The following is a 20,974-nucleotide window of genomic DNA, read 5'->3' on the forward strand; positions in this document are numbered from 1 at the left end:
AACAGATTATTATTTGAATGGGTGTAAATTGAGAGAGGCGGATACTCAGTGAGACTTTGGCGTCCTCATGCATCAGTTCATAGAATCATAGAACCCTACAGTGCAGAAAGAGGCCCTTCGGCCCATCGAATCTGCACTCAATAGAATCCCACCCAGGCCCTACCCCATATCCCTCTGTAATTTACCCACTAATCCCTCAAACCTACGCAACTCAGGACACTATGGGGCAATTTTTTAGCACAGCCAGTCAACCTAACCTGCACATCTTTGGACTGTGGGAGGAAACCAGAGCACCCGGAAGAAACCCACGCAGACATGAGGAGAATGTGCATGCTCCACATAGACAGTGACCCGAGCTGGGAATCGAACCCAGGTCCCTGGAGCTGTGAAACAGCAGTGCTAATCACTGTGCTGCTGTGCCACCCCAAAGTTGTTGAAAGTAAGCACACAGGTACAGCAGGCAGTAAAGAAGGCAAATGGTATGTTGGCTCTCATCGAGAGGATTTAAGCTTTGGGAAAGGGATGCTTTGCTGCAATTGTATAGGATGCTGGTGAGACCACTCCTGGAGTATTGTATGCAGTTTTAGTGTCCTCGTCTGAGGAAGGACGCCTTTGCTATACACAAGGTACAGCGTATGTTTACCAGGCTGATTTCTGGGATGGCATGTTTGTCATATGAGGAGAGACTAAGTCAGTTACTTTAGAAAAGTGAGAGAAGGTCTCATAAAAACTTATAGAATTCTAATAGGTTAGACAGGGTAGACTCAAAAAGAATGTTCCCAATGGTGCAGGAGTCCAAAACTAGGAATAGTTTGAGGATAAGTGGAGCTGAGGTGAGGAGAAATTTCTTCAGAGGGTGGTGAATGTGTGTAACTCACGACAACAGAAAGTAGTTGAGGCCAAAACATTGTCTGATTTCAAGAAGAAATTGGATAAAGCTCTTGGGGCTAAAGGGATCAAAGGATATTGTCGGGTGGGGGGGGATCAGGATATTGAATTCAATGATCAGCCATGATCAAAATGAGTAGCAGAGCAGGTTCAAAGGGTCGAATGATCTATTCCTGCTTCTAGGTTCTATGTTATTATGTACAATTAAACACACCAATGCCAAAGTTGCAGTTTGAGTACCTTGCAGTGCTTTGACAAATTTAAGACAGAGTTGTGCCACTAAACATGGGCAAAAATATTAGGGGTGGTATCGTCAGGTGTACAGGGATTTTTAATGATGTAGTCAGTCTTAATTGCAAACAAAAAACTATCGGTCTGCTTCTGAACCATAATTTTATAAATGTGGAATCTTAGTCCTCAGAATTTAATTAGTGCTGGAGTTTTTTCTCACATTTTTACTTTGTTAGTCTCTTTTATCGCTCTTCCTGGCATGGTGGCTCAATGATTAGCACTGCTGCCTCACAGAGCCAGGGACCAGGGCTCAATTCCTGGTTTGGGTCACTGTCTGTGCGGAGTCTGCACATTCTCCTCATGTCTGCGTGGGTTTCCTCCGGGTGCTTCGGATTCCTCCCACAGTCCAAAAGGCATGCTGGTTAGGAACATTGGCCATGATAAATTCTCCTTCATTGTACCCAAACAGGCGCTGGAATGTGGAGACAGTAACTTCATTGCAGTGTTAATGTAAGCTACTTGTGACAGTAATAGATAAAACTTAAACTCTTACCCCATCTGCTTTCTCATTTTTTATTTTGCTTTTTATATATGATTTAAACCTCATTTCTAACTCCCAATTTAGACTCTGCAGGCTGAATTTTAAAGCAGGCTTTAGGACCCTAATTTGGAGCAAAAAACAGATCCGGGATCCATCCTTGCTGGCTGTGGGATCGGTTTGTCGATTTTACCGCAGATAGCCTTCTGATTGGCTGCCTGTGGGATCGCCAGCCAATGAAGGACATTGAACTCAGTCCTGAGCCACTGGCCCAATCAGAGGGCTGACAGCTCGAAAGCCTCAGCAGCACTCCTGCTGGGAGAGGTGGGTACTGCAGAGGCTGATCAATGAGGATATCAATGTGGAGGCGGGACCTAGGAGGCATCAGGCCCTGCAGATTGGAGGGGAGAACCTCGGGGGTGGGGGTGGGTGGTGGGGGGGGGGGCACGCATGGTGAGGGGTGATGTTTTGTGCCCGCTGCCTCCTATTTGAACCTGGCTCCAAAGCCCACCCACCGCCACTGTCCCTCAAACATGCCCTCCCTCACAGGTTGGCCACCTCCATGATGCTGGAAGCTTCCCCAAGAGGTGGGGGAGATCAGTCCACCATCAGTGATATGCCTGTGGCCTGGCACAATGGCCCTTAATAGGACCTTCAATAACAAAAGCTGGCTGCTCGCTTCCATGAAGCAGGCAGTGATTCACCTTGTAGCCCACAGATGGGGGGAGCTTCTCCAATGGTGGTACAGTGGTGGGGATCCTTACAGAGGGACACTGCTATCTTACCACCTCCGACCCCCCCTCGGTGCCCATCTTTGATCTTTGATTTGATTTATTATTGTTGTATGTATTGGAATACAATGAAAGTATTGTTTCTTGCGCACTACACAGATAAAACATACCGTACATAGGGGAGAAGAGAAGGATAGGGTGCAGAATATAGTGTTGCAGTTACAGACATGGTGTAGAGAAAGATCAGCTTAATATATGGTAAGTCCATTCAAAAGTCTGATGGCAGCAGGAAAGAAGCTGTTCTTGAGTTGGTTGGTACGTGATCTCAGACTTTTGTACCTTTTTCCCGATGGAAGAAGGTGGAAGAGAGTATGTCCAGGGTGCGTGGGATCCTTGATTCTGCTGCCTCTTTTCCAAGGCAGCAGGAAGTCTAGGCGGTCAATGGATGGAAGGCTGGTTTGAGTGATGGACTGGGCTTCATTCACAACCCTTTGTAGTTTTTTGCAGTTTTGGTCAGTGCAGGAGCCACAACAAGCTGTGATACATCCGGAAAGGACGCTTTCTCTGGTGCATCTGTGCCCCTGTCACCCCTGGGATCAGTAGGATTCAGGAAACACCAATGAGGATTATTCAGTCTTGATTGGTAGAAGAGCCATATTTCTGTTTGCCCTACCCGCACCTGCCATTAATTCCCTGTAGAGGGCACTACACTGGATCAAGGCAAAGTTCTACTCAAAAGCCTATTGAAAAGTCTGTGGGCGGCTGCCAGTCTTGTGAATGGCAAGTGCCGTTCCTTCATCTCTGACCGCCATTGCCTTTCTAACTGCTTCTCTCCCATAGCAGAATAAGCTGCTAATGTCTACAGCCTAGACTCACACATGATTATGGTTCTTTGTGGAAGGTGTCAGACGAATACAATTATCCAATAGTATGAGTCATGACAAGAGTGGAGAGAAAATAAAACCTGTTTCAAATCGGTTCTATTATCCTCCATCTCATTAAGCATCCTAAAGGTATACAAAAATATTCCAGCTGTGTTGGCTTGTACTTAGAGACATGTCATCACCAACAGCGACTTGTATAGAAACCTACAGAGACATAATTCAGTTATTCCCAATGAGCAGAGCCTCCGCTAGCAAGTAAGAACATATAATGGGAATATGTCTTTAGTGGCAAACACATCAGTAAGAATGCCTTGTGAGAATGCAGCAACATTTTGCTTCTATATTCGGTGCCACCAGGGTCAATTTAGCTTAGTTGGCTGGATAGCTGATTAGTGATGCAGAGCGATGCCCACAGTGTGGGTTCAATTCCTGTACCACCACCTCAGCCTTGTCCCTCACTGAGGTGTGGTTATCCTCAGGTTAAATCAACACCAGTCAGCTCTCCCCAACCAAAGAGCCACCTGAGACTATGGCGACATTACCTTTTATTTGAATCCTAGTGGGTTTTTTTTAATAGCCTTTTCCGCATGTACTTTAACCTTGCGTTGTTCTTGTTTTCCCTAAATGTCCCTCTTTATATTGAATTATATCAGCTATCCATTTGCTCCCATTGTTGTCTGTCTTCCTGCAACACCTAGCGATCTAAATAGTTGCTTAATAGTACAGAATAGGAGTGTTGCTGAAAACAGAGACATGCTGTCAAAACTTTTTGCCTTGCACTTATCAGGACAGACATAAGAATTCAAAATTTCAAAGAGAAGAACAATTTATACAACATGAGAAAAGGGTACGGATAGGTTGGCAAGACGGCTCTGATTGATTGGAACATTGCCATAGCAAATGTACCAGGGAACTATTGCCTCCCCATGATTTTGTTTATTCAAAAAAATGCAAACAATGCCACATTCTTTTTGCCTGCAGAGGACAAGACCCTGAATATGAATCAATGTAGTTTCTAGCCAAGTGTAAGTGAGCTACATTGCCAGTTTGCCTGGTCATCTTAAGTTGATTATTAGCGTAATTCTTAGCACATGCAGGCACCTCTATTCTTTTGCAGAATAAATAGTTGTTTCTTTGGTATTCTTGTGTCTGTCCTGATGAGTGCAAGATGAAAAGCTTTGGTTGCATGTCTCTATTTTCAGCAGTCAGCTTGCAATCTCTTCCTCATAGGTTGTGATGCCACTAATATGGTGTCATCAATGAACTTTAATATTCCCCTTGTGTCAGTGTCCAACTCTTTTAAAAAAAAATGCAAATCAAAAAAGATACCAGCACCAACAGTAGGGGAAAACACCAACCACATTATGTAAATCCATACTCTCCTGCTAGCTACTTTCTAAACCCTAGCTATTTTTCTATCAATGAAGTTAATTCCCTTCTAAAGCACATGTTTTAACCTTTGCAAAAGTCTCATGTGGTGCCTTATAAAGCATCTTGTGAGAATCCATCTGTTACATTCATTTATTCCCATTAATTTAACTACACTTCACAAATCGATGTTAGCCTTCCTTCTTTAATCTATGTCTACTTAGACGCTCACCAATTTTATCCTTACTGCAGATTCTTCAGCCCAGATGGAGGATAAATGACCTGGAATTTCCTTGCTTTCCGCTTTCCCTCTTGAATCGCTGTTGTAATATTTTGCTATTTTCCGATTTTGGGCATGATTCTCAAATACAAATTGGAAAAATTAATTGCAAGAGCTGCCAGGAGTCTAAAGATTGATTTTATTTTTCTCCCACCTCTTTAAAAAAAAATTTGGTAGCATAATTTTAGTTATTGCAACCAGAGGTATCTTCATTTTTTGTGTCTATTGACCTCTTGTTACATAGAATCCCCACAGTGCAGGAGGAGGCCAGTCAGTCTATTGAGACTGCACTGACAACAATCCCACACATTTCCCACTAACCGTAACTCCATTTATGTACCCTGTTAATCCCCCGACACAAAGGGATAATTTACCATGGCCAATCCACCTAACCCGCACATCTTTGGAGGGGGGGAGGAAACTGGAGGAAACCCACGCAGACATGGGGAGAATGTACAAACTCCATGCAGACAGTCACCCGGGGCCGGGATTGAACCCGGGTCCTTAACGCTTTGAGGCAGCAGCACTGTGTCACTGTGCCAGTGTGCAAACGTTGCTGGTTGGAGGCCGACACACTGGGTGAGATTGTACAGCCTCGCTCGTCCCAAAGCTATAAAATCCCACTCGAGGTCATCGGACTTTTTCGTTGTCCACCCCTTTTCCACTCCGATTCCTGTGGTGGATGAGGCAGTAAAATTCCAGTCACTGAACTGCAATGTATGCAATGGCAAAGGACCCAGCGAACATGAATATTTAGAAATACACAGCAGTTTAGAAACATGCATTTTAACTTTTAAAAAATTAACAAGTCCAGTTATGTGAAACTGTCGGATACAGCTCAAGTCATTTTAAACACTTATAATAAACATCATTTTATGTTTGTGTGTGCACTGTATCAAATGATTTTATCAGCAGTTGCATTTGTTAATGTTTTATCATTTATCTCACAAGGTAAGATGTTTCAGGCTCCTGATTTGAATCTTATCGTGGAGTTCATCTTGATGTTCCATAAGGAGAAACCAATTGACTGGCTGTTAGACCACATCTTGTGGGTGAAGGTCTGCAACCCTGAAAAAGATGCAGTAAGTGGAGAGCTTTGTTCTGTAAATACTTGAACCCAAGTTCTCGTTTTCAATATGAGAAACTATTGATTAGATTTTATTATTATTATAAAAAATAAACTCAACATAAAAAAAATACTGATTGGACCTTAACCTCTGAGTTCTGGGGCATTGTAACTGGAGATTACCCCCAAAGATGCACTGGGGGTGCCCTCCATTCCCCAGAAGCTCCCAGGTAAAGACTTGCATGACAATTCCCTGGCAAGTGTCAACTTCCTCCATGCAGCTGTCCTACACGGGGAATCGATTTAAATCACAGACTTTGGATTGTTCTGGCTGTTTTACAGCAGTAGTTAGAACCATAAAAATGATCAGGCATAGAAGGTGATCATTATTTGGCCCACCTAGTCCATGCTGACCCAAAGACCCCCAAGCATCCTTTCTAATCCAATTTTCCTGCGCATAACCCACAGTCCTGGAACTTACAGCACTTAAGATGCAGATCCAGGTCCTTTTTAAATACATTTAGGATCTCTGCCTCCACCAGCAGCTCAAGCAGTGGATTCCAGATACCCAGCACTCTCTGTGTACAGAAGTTCTTCCTCATGTCCCCTCTAATCCTCCTGTTACTTAGCTTGAATCTATGAACCCTGGTTTTTGAACTAAATGCCAAGGGAAAAGGGTTCCTCTATCTCTGCCCATTACAATTTTATACACCTCATTCACGTCACCCTTCCGTCCTTTCTGTTCCAAGGAAAACAACCTTAACCTCTCCATCTCCAAGCCACAGTTCTCCAGCCCTGGCGACATCCTGGTAAATCTTCCCTGCACTCTCTCCAGAGCAATTATGTCCCTTCTGTAATGAGGTGACAGAACTGCACACAATACTCCAGTTGTGGCCTTATCAGTGTCTAATAGAGTTTCATCATTTTATCCCTACTTTTGTATTCCATACCTCTGCCAATGAAAGAGAGCATTCTGTATGACTTCTTTATAACCTTGTGTACCTACATTGGGACCTCTAGGGACCTGTGTCTTGCACACCAAGATCTCTCACTTCATCTACCCCTCTCAGTATATTCCTGTTTATTGTGTATTCCCTTTTACTGTCTGATCTCCCTAAATGCATTACCTCACACTTATCAGAGTTGAATCTGCCACTTTCCTGCCCACTCCGCCAACCAATTGGATTATTAAGTAATTGGCCGTGCTAAATTGCACCTAGTGTCAGGGAATTAGCAGGTAAATGGGCCTGGGTGGGACTGTGGTCAGTACTGACTCAATGGGCCAAATGGCCTCCTTCTGTGCTATAGGGATTCTATGATTCTATCTGTATTATTTTGGAGCTTACAGCTTTCCTCTACACTACCCATTATGCAGCCAATTTTTGTGTCATCTGCAATTTCCCAATTGTGCCTCTTGTATTAAAATCAAATTGTTAATATGTAAGACAAACAGCAGGGGTCCCAACATCAAACTCCGCAGAGCACTATTTGAAACAGCTTTCCATTCACAAGAGCAGCCTTTGCCCATTATCCTTTTTTTCCTGTTACTAAGCCAACTTTAGATCTAATTCACCACATTACTCTGTATTCCATGAGCTTTTACTTTTTCAATCAGTCTGTCATGTGGGACCTTGTCAAATGCTTGACTAAAATCCACGTAGACAATATCCACTGCAGTGATCTCATCAATCCCCCTTGTCTTTTCTTCAAAGAATTCAATCAAATTTGTAAAGCGTGACCTTCCCTTAACAAAGCCATGCTGGCTACCCCTGACTAGTCTGTGCTTTTCTAAATGCCGGTTTATCCCATCTCTCAGGATTGATTCTAAAAATTTTCCCACCACTGAAGTAAGACTAACTGGCCTATAATTGTTTGGCATTTCCTTCTTATCTAACAGAGCCATATTTGCATTCCTTAGTCCTCTGACACCTTGCCTCTGTCTGGTGAAGGTTGGAAAATAATCCTCAGAACATCTGCTATTTCCTCCCTGACCTCCTTCAACATCCTAGGGAACAATCCATCTGGCCCTGGTGACTTATCCACTTTCAAGGATCCCAATTCCTCCAACTCAGATACGATAGTGACTTTTAAGGGGCGTCTTGACAGATAGATGAATAGGATGGGAATAGAGGGATATAGTTCCTGGAAGAGTTTTAATTCAGATGGGTATAGTATGATTGGTGTAGGCTTGGAGGGCCAAAAGGCCTGTTCGTTTGCTGTAATTACCTTGTTCTTTGTACTTCCTTTCTCATTGTGATTATTTTATCCAACGTCTCCTCCTGCTTCTCTTGGATTATTACATCCTCATCGTTGCTTTCCTTTGTGAATACAAAGACAGACAGTTTCATTTAAATCTCTTTCCCACATCCTCTGCAAATTCACACAAGTTCCCTTCTTCATCTCTGATAGGTCCCACCTTTTCCTTAATTATCCTTTTACTCTTTCTGTACAGGTATAACATCTTTGGGTTTTCCTTAATCTGGCTTGTTAATATTTTTTCAAGCCCTTTCTCTTTGATTTCCTTTTGTTTTAACTTGATCTTTGTACTTTCTGTACTCCTCTGGGCTTTCTGCAGTGTTGAGTTTTTTGTGACTATCATAAACTTTCTTATTCTGTTTAATCTTCCCCTGTATCTTTCTAGACAACCATGGGTGGTCTATATTTGGCAGTACCATTCTTATTTTTGGAGAGGGGTTTGTCTGCTTTGCACCCTAAGGATCTCACTTATTGGAGCTTCCCACTGGTTTACCATTGATTTATCCTTTAGTAATCTTGTCCAGCCCACCTTAGACAAATCACTTCTCAGCTTTGTAAAATTTGCCTTTTTCCCCTGATTTTTACTCTTGATTTATCTCTGTCCTTTTCCATAATAATACTAAATCTAACTGAATTGTGGTCACTATCCTCGATATGGTCACCCACTGTCACTTCACCCATTTGCCCATCTTCCTTTCCCAAGACTAGATCCAGAATTATGTCTCCTCTCATTGGGCTTGGGACTTATTGTTCAAAAATAATTTCCTGGACACTGCATTAATTCTTCACCCTCCATGCCCCTTCTATTGTTTGAAAATCAGTCAACTATTGGGATAGTTAAATTCTCCTACTGTTGTTGCCCTCTTATTCCTACGGGCAAAAATTTGTCTACATATATGTTCCTCTATCTCCCTCTCACTATTTGGTGATCTGTAGTATACTGCTACTGGTGTAACTGCCTCTTTTGTATTCTTAAACTCAACCCATAAAGCCTCATTTGTTGACCCGTTTCGTGTATCATCCCTTCTCACAACTGGAGTTGCTTCTTTAACTAATAATGTTACCCCATCATCTCCGTTTTTATCACTCACTGCCTGAAAACTCTATATCCAGGGGTATTGAGCTGTCAATTTTGCCCCTCCTTTAGCCAGGTTTCTGTTACAGCAATGGCATCCTGCTGCCATATGTCTGTCTGAGTCCTTAGTTCATCTGCTTTGTTTATGATATTCCTTGCATTGAAGTATAAACAGCCCAACCCATCAATTTCCTTTGCTGGATGCTTTTTAACCCTTGTTTCCTTGTCTTTCTGAGATGTTCACTACATCACTAATTAATGTTCTACTTTACATTTCCTGATCTGAATCTGATCCATCTAAACCTTCCCTTTGGTTCCCACTCTCTGCCTTACTAGTTTAAAACCTCCCCAGTGGAACTAGCAAAAGCCCCTACGAGGATATTGGTCCCACCTCTGCCCACAGGTGTAATCCGTCTGGCTCGTGCACGTCTCACCTTCTCCAGAACTGGTCCAACATCATGCAAACCAGTCTCCCATCCATTGACTCTGTCCATACTTCTCGCTGCCTCGGAAAAGCAGCCAGCATAATTAAGGACCTCACGCACTCCGGACATTCTCTCTTCCACCTTCTTCCTTCGGGGAAAAAGATACAAAAGTCTGAGGTCATGTACCAACTGACTCAAGAACAGCTTCTTCCCTGCTGCTGTCAGACTTTTGAATGGACTTATCTTGCATTAAGTTGATCTTTCTCTGTATGACTGTAACACTACATTCTGCATTCTCTCGGTTTCTTCTCTATGAACGGCATGCTGTATAGTGCGCAAGAAGCAATACTTTTCACTGTATGTTAATACATGTGACAATAATAAATCAAGTCAAAATCAAACTGCCTCAAGAATCTAAACCCTTAGCTGGTATATCATTACTCCAGCCACACATTTATCTGATCTATCTTCTTATTCCTGCTCTCACCAGCACTGGGAATAATCGTGAGATTACTATATTTGAGGTCTGCATTTTAATTTATCTCCTAACTTCCTATATTTCAGGATCTCATCCCTTTCTTTACCTATATACTAACCACATTGTGGAAACCTATGTGTACCAAGACCACTGGCTGTTCACTCTCCCTCTCCAGAATGCCTCGCAGCCCCTCTGTGACATCCTTGACCCTGGCACCAGGGAGGCGACATATGCTGGATTCACATCTGTTGCCACAGAAGTACCTGTCTGTCTGTACCATTTACTATTGAATACTCTATCACTATAGCCACCTCTGGCAACATGAACTTGGCTGTTGCTGCTTTTCCCTTGAGAGGCCATTTCCCCCACCCCCACAACAGTATCCAAGCGGTATGTCTGTTTGCAAGGGGCGGGGGGTGGTGACTACAGGGGACTCCTGCAATACCTTCCCGAGTCATTCCCTTTCTGCCTGTGTAATCTTCAGTGACCAACTCGCTAAACTTGACATCCATGATGTTCTCGGCATCGTGGATGCTCCTCTGTGGACCCAATTTTACCATCGCATTGCGCCCATTCTTGGATGCAAGATCTTGGTAAATTTGGCGGGTAGTGTGATCCACACCCGCCTGCGCGCCAGCACCCCCTTTACCAAGGCCCGAAAATGGCTGCAACCAGGGCCGTGCCTGAAGTGGGTGCGACGGCCATTTAAATACATCTGCATGCATTTAAATTGACTTAATGGACTGCACCGGCACCTCCCCCTTTATCACTGCATTCACCCGTCCGGAATCAGCGCGAAACAGACATTCTCCATTAAAATCCAGTTCGAGGGCTCCAGGTAGTGAGGGGGTAAGTGCTGAGCGTCCGACTGCACTCTGCCTCTGATCGGTAGACGGTGAGGGTTGGGGGGGGGGTGGGGTCCACTGTTACTCTGCCTGAGATCAGTGGGGGTGGGGGGCCATGAATGGTCTGGGTAGCAGGGGATGGGGGTATAAGGGGCTTATCAATGTTATGGGGGTGGGACAATGTCTGCGGGGGGCCAGGGGGAGGCATTACCCGGCCAATGAGCAATGTGGCAGGGGAGCTACAGTCTATCTTTCTCTGCGCGTGCGCAGTTGGAGGCTCCGCTTGATGCTGCAGGATTTCGGATACATTAAGCCCCGCCCACAGGTTTCTGTAGCGCAATGCGGAATCGCTGATATTTTTCCAGGCAGCGTGCGTATGCGGGCGCCTGAGGCCAGGCCTAAAAATCGGATCTGAAACACTCCCGGTTTCAACTCCATCCAGCACTTAGAATCAAAATGCTAAAATAGGGCCCAGTGAGTCCATGGCAGCTCCAGCTCTGAAATATCGATCACCAGTAGCTGTAGCTGGACACACTTCCGGACCACGTGGTCACCAGGAATACTGGAAGCATCCTTTGTTTTCTGGTAGTTACCTGGAAAAAAGTTTGAAGGATTAAAACCACTTCTAGCTTCTGGGCAACAATTACTCAGATCCAGACATAACCCACGGGAGTCCTCCCAGACCCACAGGGTCCTCTTTATCTCACCTCACCCAATGGGGACACCCGACCCCCACAGGATCCAGCTCTGTCCATCCTACCTACCAACTATATACACTTACCTTCTCCCTGGACTGCCTATGACCTTTAACCTTGGCTGACATGACTTAAACTTGTTGACCGTCCACCATCGTCGATGAGGACCTCGACACCATTAGTCATTTTGAGGCTGGATGTGGTGTGTCCAAAGATGACTGATCAGGCCAATTCAGGCATGGAGTGTCCTGGCACATATTGGACAGACTTGTGTAATGATGATGGTGTCGAGACTCGCGCTTGATTTGGATTAAAGTGAGGGAGAGTTGCGCAACGTCAGCCTCACTCTCCCTTCCCAATTCCCATCTGGATCTAGTGGCAAGATGAGTCAAGACGGCTGGAGACGGGACTCCAGTGGTGCAGTGGTTGACCAGGATGTCTTCTGTATCCTGCTCTTCGCGTCCCACGACCCTTACAGAGACCGCCTTCTTGACCATTGGACCTTCCATTGGTCTCGTCCACTCAATCCGCCGGAGTCTGTCTTCACCTGCTGAGGTAGACGTCTCCCTACCTCACCGAGGGTTGAGACCCATCGGCTACCCTCACCTGGTTTGGCCGGCTTGTCGAAGCCGTTGTCCAGGGTGTGACTACTGTCGCGTGCAAACAGCCACGGGGAGCCACAGGTGAGAGCTGAGTGCCAGGTGGGGACAAAGGATGGACAAACCGCCCTGAAAGGACGCGACATGCTCCCCCACTAGAGTACTACCCCTCCCTGACACCACCAACTTAACCGGTTTATGGCAGCTAGTGCTGTAAAAAAGGGGTGTGGCAGATCTGACTACACTTGCTCGTGCTAGGCCCTGGGGGTGTGTTTGCTACCCAGATCCTGCCCAGCCTGAGCCAGAAGGACGGGGCAAGGTGGGATCGAGAAGAATTTCAGATAAGGAAGTAGGAATGGGGGGGTAATCCAACAGTGCCAGTCCGCGGAAGTTCAGTCCCAATTGTTTCTAATTAATGAGCCAGGAAATTTTTTTGACTTATTTGCATATTTTTCTTCATAGCCAAGGTGACTGAATGCAAAATCTTGCTTTGTGCATTGATTCTACTTGAAGCATTTTGGGTGTACTTCTCCGGCCTTCCAACTGCATGTTACCCACCGGTGGGAGCCGGCACATTGTTTACTAGCACATGGGATTCTCTGGACCCGCCAGTGTCAATGGGAATTCCCGTTGACGTCACCCTATGTCGACGGGAAGCCTGTGGGACAGGGGAATCCCAACAGTATGAACAGCTGGAAAATTCTGGCCTTTAGCTTTGAGCTGTGAAGTGAAAGCCAAATATGGTTTGAGCTGGTCCCCCGAGAGCAGAAAATGAGAAGTCTAGTTGATGCGAAGCATTCTCGGGCCAGAATTCTCTGCTGCCAGCGAGAATGGAGACTTCGGCGCTGGGCTAAATCTCAATCCACTGCAGCGGGACTGGAGAATCCCATCCGTAGGCGAGGTCAGAGAATCCCAGCCTTGTGCTTCTTCCACAGTTGCAGGATGTGGCTTGCCTTCAACTGCACTCCCTTTTCAGCGATATTTCATATTGCCAAGCTTTTTGTTGCCTGTTTTTCTGGGACCAGTCCGGTACATTCAACCAAGGGCGGCACGGTGACACAATGGGTTAGCACTGCTGCCTCACAGCGCCAGGTACTTGGGTTCGATTCCCGGCTTGGGTCACTGTCTGTGTGGAGTCTGCACATTCTCCTCGTGTCTGTGGGGGTTTCCTCCGGGTGCTCCGGTTTCCTCCCACAAAGATGTGTGGGTTAGGTGGATTGGCCGTGGTAGATTGTCCCTTAATGTCAGGGGCACAAGCTAGGGTAAAATGCATAGGGTTATGGGGATAGGGCCTGGATGGGATTGTGGTCAGTACAGACTTGATGGGCCAAATGGTCCCCTTCTACACTGTAGGGATTCTATAATTCGTAGGTTTGGAGATCAGAGTTTGCAGGTCAAAGCAGAGTTACTTCACAGCATTGGAAACTCTGCACTTTTATCCCCTTTTTTTTTCCTAATTTTATGTTAAACAGATAGTTTAACAAAAAAATTTACATCTGGAATGCTCGTAAATTTATTTTTAAAATAACAGCATAGTGTTTTATATCAATATAAACAGGACAGTAGATGAATGCCCCCCCTCCCCATCACCCTCCCCACTTAAGGCAGTTTGTTTTTATTTATTTATTGAGCTTTGTTTGAATACAGGCCAGAGACAGAAGATGAAGGTCTCATCCTGCTGAGGGCATTTAAATGAAAAATGTGAGATGAGGTTTGGCATTCTTGTTCCATCTGTCTCTTGGCAGGAGTCCACGGCACAAATCCTGTCTCTTGTAATAGCTTTGCCTGTGAAGGCCAAAGGCTGATCCTGTGTGTGTGTGTGTGTGTGTGTGTGTGTCCTGCTTAGTGAAAGAGTGACCCAGTAAGGGGTTATCGGTGCTGGAATTGATTTTCTCAACTAGGTTAGAGTGCGAAGGGTAGGTGGTCAGGGGGGAATTTTATTTGAACAAGGAGCAGGAGAAGACCACTCGAGTTAAAGTTTATTAGTCACAAGTTGTTGTTTGTCCATCATTGTCAATGAGGATCTCGACACCATTAGTCATTTTGAGGCTGGTTGTGGTGTGTCTGAAGATGACTGATCAGGGCCAATTTGGGCACAGAATGTCCTGGCACATATTGGACGGACTTGTGTAGGCACTGTCGTTGTTGCGCTGGTGGCTCTGGACTTGCGCAGCTCGCGCTTAAGTTGTGCTTCAGCAATACACCTTGTTTCGTAAGCTTGATAGCCCTTGTGGGTGAGGCAGTGCCAGGAAGGGCGGTTTTGTGCCAGTGTTTCCTAGGTGGTTGTGTCAATGTCTTTGAGTGTGTCTTTGTAACATTTCTCCTGCCCTCCACGCGAGCATCTTCCAGCAGAGAGTTCCTCAAAAAGGAGCTGCTTGGGTATGCGCTCATCTGGCGTACGGATAACATGACCTGCCCACCAGGTCTGCGCTGTCATCAGCAGTGTGTGGACTGAGGGTAGACCTGCTCTAGAGAGAACTTCAGTCACAAGTACGACTTCCATTAACACTAGTTACTGTGAAATTCCGCTAGTCGCCACATTTCGGCGCCTGTTGGGGTCAATGCACCTAACCAGCACGTCTTTCAGTGTGGGAGGAAACCCAGACAGACACGGGGAGAATGTGCAAACTGCACAGTGACCCAAGCCGGGAATCAAACCTGGGTCTCTGGTGCTGTGAGGCAGCAATGTTTGTACCACCCCCTGTTGCCCCATTATTCAGTAACACCACGGGCCTGTTCCTGTGCTGTATTATCACGTCTGATCCAGATTTTCCCTCAAATTGGCCAGGAGCTTTATCAAGGTTTTTAGCCTTTTTTGGGCAGCTGAAGATACAAAAGGAATTAGGGATCTGGGGGAGGCGATGGCCTAGTGGTATTATCGCTAGACTATTAATCCAGAAACTCAGCTAATGTTCTGGGGATCCGGGTTTGAATCCCGCCACGGCAGATGGTGGAATTTGAATTCAATAAAAGAAATCTGGAATTAAGAATCTACTGATGACCATGAAATCGGGGAAAAAACCCATCTAATGTCCTCTAGGGAAGGAAATCTGCCATCCTTACCTGGTCTGGCCTACATGTGGTTTCAGAGTATGACAATGTGGTTGATTCTCAACTGGCCCCCAGGGACAATTAGGGATGGGCAATAAATGCTGGCCAGCCAGCGACACCCATGCTCCACAAATAAATTTTTTAAAAATCCACAAGAGGCTGGAATTGGAGGTTTTCAGAGGGCTGGAGAGCTTACAGGAACTACGAGACCATAGAAGGATTTGCACAAAGTAGAGGCTGGCTTGTTACGATTGTTCACGTCCCTGGGATCTTCCCATCCCGCAGCAACGAATGCAGATTTGGCTGGGTGCCAAATTCTCCAACCTCTCTGCAGCAGGAGCAGGACAGCAAGATCATGCCTGAAACTTTAAGTTTGCGTCTCTGGGAGCCAGTGTCAGCCAGTTAGCATGTGGGCGATGGGCGAACAGGACAGCACGAGGTAGGATTCAGAGAGTTCCGCACACTTGGCAGAAGTGGTAAGATTTGCAGGCGCCAATGATGGAGCGTCACGATTGTATCTGGAAGCAGAGAGTTAAACCACCTCACAAGGTTATACTGCTTGCAGCCTAAGCTTATACAAATCCTTGTGGATATACAGCCAAGAGATAGTATGATAACATAAACATGCGAGACTGTAGCTTTATGGTAGGTGGATAAGTTCTGCTTTTCAAGGATTAAGAGTTTGAGAGCGGGGGTGTGACCTTTCATCTGAATGCTGTTTACTTGCTGCCTGTAAAATGGGTAGCCAAAAATTGAAGATGGTAGTCGTGGGGAAACTCCCCTACCCGCCCCATCTATATCTTCAAAGCCCAACAGCTGCCCATTGCAGTTTTCACGTGTGACTGTGGGTGAACAAAGCTGGGCGTGTTTAAACCTGCAAACTGGGAGTCTGATTCCGGCAATAAATGTCAGCTACCAGCAACCGAGCATCAGCCATGCGTTTTCTCCCCCCTTCCGCAACTTGTGACATGTGGCCAGTGTGCCAGCCAAGCATCCTTAAAGGAGCCGTCTCGCATCACGGCACAGCCCAGGGAAGCTGATGTGACGTGCCAGCTGTCTGAGTGTGGCAGGCAGCCAACCTCCTACCCTCCCCATGGAACGCGGCAACATGCCTCCGATCTCCCACCAGCACCAACCAGCTGCCTTCAATCCGGTTTAAGTGCTGGTTTGAAACCGGCTCCCTTGACTTTTACTTGTTCTTTAAAGATCACATGCTGCATTTTGTTTTCATATCCCAAATCATTGCTTTATGCTAGTGGAAGAAGTTCCACGCGTACATCCGTTGCATCTTCATTGCCACAGAAGGCTGTGGAGGCCAAGTCATTGAGTGTAGGTAAGTCAGAGATAGAGAGGTTCTTGGTTGGTAAGTCGTAGCAGGGGATACAGAAATCCATGCTTTTGAGACTATTAAAACAAGTAGATTAGTTTAAAATAGGGACCACAGTGTGCCTCGTATATATCAGAGGTGTCACAATGTGCCTCACTATACATTACAGAGATATTGTCTGTATAAGCACATTTATAATCATTTTTGAACAAGTATTATCGATTTAAATTATATTTTTTAATTTCCTATGAGCTTTGGCCGGCAAACAATTTACCCCTTGGCATAATGGGAATTAAGTTTAATTAGACAGACCACATTCTTTTGGAACAATGAAGCATAGAGTGTATACCTTATTATCAGGGGCAGGCCAGGCAGCTACAAGCATCCAAGATTATTGAAATAAATAGAAGGACTTAGTTTCTAACGAATAGTTTGTAACAAATAGCTGCAATTCAGCCTCCACTGATAAGGAAACAGACTGGAGAGATGACTCCCTTCTGGTTCCCAGGACTGCGGGTGTGAGGGGCGACCCTCGAACCAACCGGATTTGCGGACGTAAGGTTACTAGGCAACGGGGGAAGAACTTCTGGGTTTGGTTGACCAATCAATTCCTAATTCTGCCAGAAAGTAGAGTGCTATTGGCCAAAGTAAATAAAGTGTATTGATATAATTGGACCATACAGCTTTGGATGACAGGTCGGAGGGGAGGAATGAATCTTCGAAAATATATCTGTTGTACCCATGTGATGCAATGCCAGGGAGAAGTTCGAATCCTCTGACTATCTCTCTCCCAATGCTTTGATAAAATAACAAACGTTTTTAACCACAGGCTGTCTTTTGCAAGTCTTTGTGTTTGCTGAGATTGACTGAATACAACACCCTCTAGCGGGACGCCCCAAGAAAATCCTCTTCCATAAGTGGATCAAAGGTTGCGGGGAAAAGGCAGGAGAATAGTATTGAGAAACATATCAACCATGACCGGATGGTGCAGCAGACTCGATGGGCCAAATGGCCTAATTCTGCTGCAATATCTTATTGATATGCAGCACAGAAATAAGCCATTAGGTGGGATTCAAGTTTTTTTTTTAACTGACTACCGGGGGACGGTTCTGTTTCTTTTTGTATGTGTGTGTGAGAAGTGTCAGTCAGTGAAGTCTCCGCTGTGAATCTATGCCCTTCGAGGATTTGTTTCTTAGACCTGAGAGGCTGATGGAATTCGTGAGCTTTGTCTTGTCCGAAATTTGTAGTCTGGGCAGCTCCGTCTTTGAGACTGGAGAAGAATTTGGCAGCATGCACACGCAGAGATATAAAATCGTTTGAAAATAGTATGAAGGTTCATTAGAGTTGAATATATATGTATGAGTTCTGTTATCTAATGCTGCATTAAATTTGTGATGTACGATCACTATCAGGTTTCCCTACTGCAGGACAGAATCAATGTCGATAGTATTTATTATCCTTGTCATCTGGTCAAATTCATGTGCGGAAAAGATGGGTATGATTCTTTCGTATTGAAAATACCATAAAATTAGGAAGCATTTTTCATGTATCTTTGACTAAAAGAATGTCCAATGCATCTTGGAACAGAGGGAGCTGCTGAGGGAAAATGGATTTTATTTTGTATTCATATAATATGGCTGGGTCAATATTTATTGCTCATCTCTAACTGCCCTGCATTTCAGAGGGCATTTGAGAGTCAACCACATTGCTGTGCCTCTGAAGTCACATGTAGGCCAGACCAGGTAAGGACGGCAGATTTCCTTCCCTAAAGGATTTTAACGAACCAGATGGGTTTGTATGACACTGGTTTCATGGTCATCAGTAGATTCTTAATTCCAGATTTTTATTGAATTCAAATTTCACCACCTGCCATGGTCCCGGGTCCCCAGAGCCATCACCCTGGGTCTCTGGATTGCTGGTCCAGAGAGAATTCCACTGCGCCACCAAATTGTATAACATTGAGGGGCCATGATAAAATGGATAGGAAGGGCAGATTTCCATCAGCACAAGGTGAATAACCACGGGACATTGATTTAAAGTAACTGATTGAAGGATTCAAGGGGAGTTGAGAAATTCTTTCGCCCAGAAGCTGATGGGTGCCTGGAACTCGTAGCCTGAAAAGATGGTAATAGCAGAAACCCCTCATTGCACTTAAACTATACTGAGGTGTGCATTTTTTTAATTCATTCATGGGACACGGATATCGCTATCTAGCCACTATTTATTGCCCTAAAGGACATTAGTAAACCAGAAGGGTTTTTCCGACAATCAGCAATGGTTACATGGTCATCAGTGGATTCTTAATTCCAGTTTCTTCTTTTGGCATTCTGATTTCATTATTTGCCATGGTAGGATTCAAACCCCAGTCCCCAGAACATTAGCTGAGTTTCTGGATTAATAGTCTAGCAATAATACCACTCGGCCATTGCCTCCCTTATTATGCAATTGAAGTGCCGTTACCTACAGAGCAGTGGACCAAGAGCTGGAAGATGGGGTTAGGACTGGATTTCTCTTTTTTTCGCCTAGCATAGACATGATGGGCCAAATGGCCTCCTATTTTCCTATGTATGATAATGTATGTAGAAATTGGGAGTGAGTTAATAGGCCGTGAGCTATGGACACAAATCCCACTCATGGCCACTTCAGTACCGCGAGGCCAAAAATGGGATCCGCGCCAGTAAGATTTCCGAGTGCCAACCTTTCAAACCACCCTCTGATGGTGCAATCATAAATTTGGATGCATTAGCATCTACTTAGACTTGTAGCTTCGGGCCTTGTTGAATCTTCTCACCTAGAGTGGAGTCCGGGAGATGTGAGGAAGCCTGTGGGAGACCGGGTACTGGGATTGAGGGGACATTCTGAAGGGTGACAGCAAGGTGAAGTGTAGAGAGGGAACAGGGAGCACTTGCCCTGGAGTAAATGATTGTTGCACCCCTGCCCTCTTGTGGAGGCTGCTGGCACTGACCAGTGTTGCCATTGTCTCCCATGCAGAGTTCATGATCTTGCTGGAGGGTCTCATGCCAGCTGAGGGCAGATTGTTTCCCTTCTCTTCTCTGCAGTATCAGGCAAATACTCTCTCTGTGAAAGGAAGCAGGTTTCTTCACTGTCATTTTTCTGGTCTGACTGTGAGCAGATACTGTAGAGCTATTTAAATGTGATGCCCCCTTGATAGATTTGCTCAGATGACCCCCAGGTGGGCATATCAGATGGTTCACATCAGAGGTACAGCATTTTTCACATGGGGAATTTTTATTTTTTCAAAATTGCAACCTGGATCCCACTACTGAGGCTGGTGGGATTTGCACCAGTTTTCGTGCTAAAGCTGACACTTAGCCAAATTTTATGAAAATTCTGCCCTTTAGGCCTCTGTGTCCGTGTACATATGTAAGATAAAATTATTTATCTTTGTATCTTTGCATTTAGAGTAATCAAAACCACCTTGGGATGTACAGTCTTCATGAGCATCTTAGATGAACGGAGTAATCCATTCTGCATTAAGCAAAAACATTCTTTCTATTTTGACTTTGGTATTGAATGGCTTCTAATGGTCTGGGCCAGCACTGTGGTTAGCACTGCTGCCCCACAGCTCCAGGGACCCGGGTTTGATTCCCAACTTGGATCACTAAGTGTGGGGTCTGCACATTCTCCTTGTGTCTGCGTGGGTTTCCTCCGGGTGCTCCAGTTTCCTCCTGCAGTCCAAAGATGTGCGGGTTCGGTGCATTGGCCATGCTAAATTGCCCCCTGAGTGTCAAAGGGACTAGCTAGGGTAAATGTATGCGGATAGGGCCTGGATGGGATTGTGGTCGGTGCAGACTCGATGGGCTGAATGTCCTCCTTCTGCACTGTAGAGATTCCATGATTCTAAGAGGTTGATGCAGAAACTGTGCTTTCTGTAACCTCACCATCTACCACAACAGTACCAGAAAGATGTGTTTATTTCACCCGTGATTGGAAGGTTTTATATTTGCTCATTCAGTTTATCAGATTGATTCGGACAGCCAACAGTAATGGTGTTGGTGACCACCAGATAAAGCTGGGAGATCCAGACAGCTGGATTTGTCAGGTGCTAATGAAATTGTCTGTTTGGAAAAATATATTCATTAGTGTTGCTGCAACAGATTAAATGTCAGCGGTTAGAGAAGGGGAGAGAGGAATTGTGCATTTACCATAATCAGTAACCGATGGACTTGATAAGCTCTGTTGATGCAGTGTAACTTTTTTAAAAATTCATTCACAG

The 20,974-nt window shown here is 45.1% G+C and overlaps 1 protein-coding gene across 1 annotated transcript in view; it reads left to right on the plus strand.

Moving 5' to 3' along the window:
- Positions 1 to 20,974, plus strand: part of mgat4a (alpha-1,3-mannosyl-glycoprotein 4-beta-N-acetylglucosaminyltransferase A) — a 254,102-nt gene that overhangs the window by 199,706 nt on the left and 33,422 nt on the right. The window contains exon 9 of the mRNA XM_080197570.1: positions 5,872 to 6,002. Coding sequence (XP_080053696.1) covers positions 5,872 to 6,002 — 131 coding nt within the window. The remainder of the gene's footprint in view (positions 1 to 5,871; positions 6,003 to 20,974) is intronic.

The sequence above is a fragment of the Carcharhinus amblyrhynchos genome, chromosome 10, assembly GCF_965287045.1.
Source record: "Carcharhinus amblyrhynchos chromosome 10, sCarAmb.v2.hapA, whole genome shotgun sequence".
Classification (NCBI taxonomy): Eukaryota; Metazoa; Chordata; class Chondrichthyes; order Carcharhiniformes; family Carcharhinidae; genus Carcharhinus; species Carcharhinus amblyrhynchos.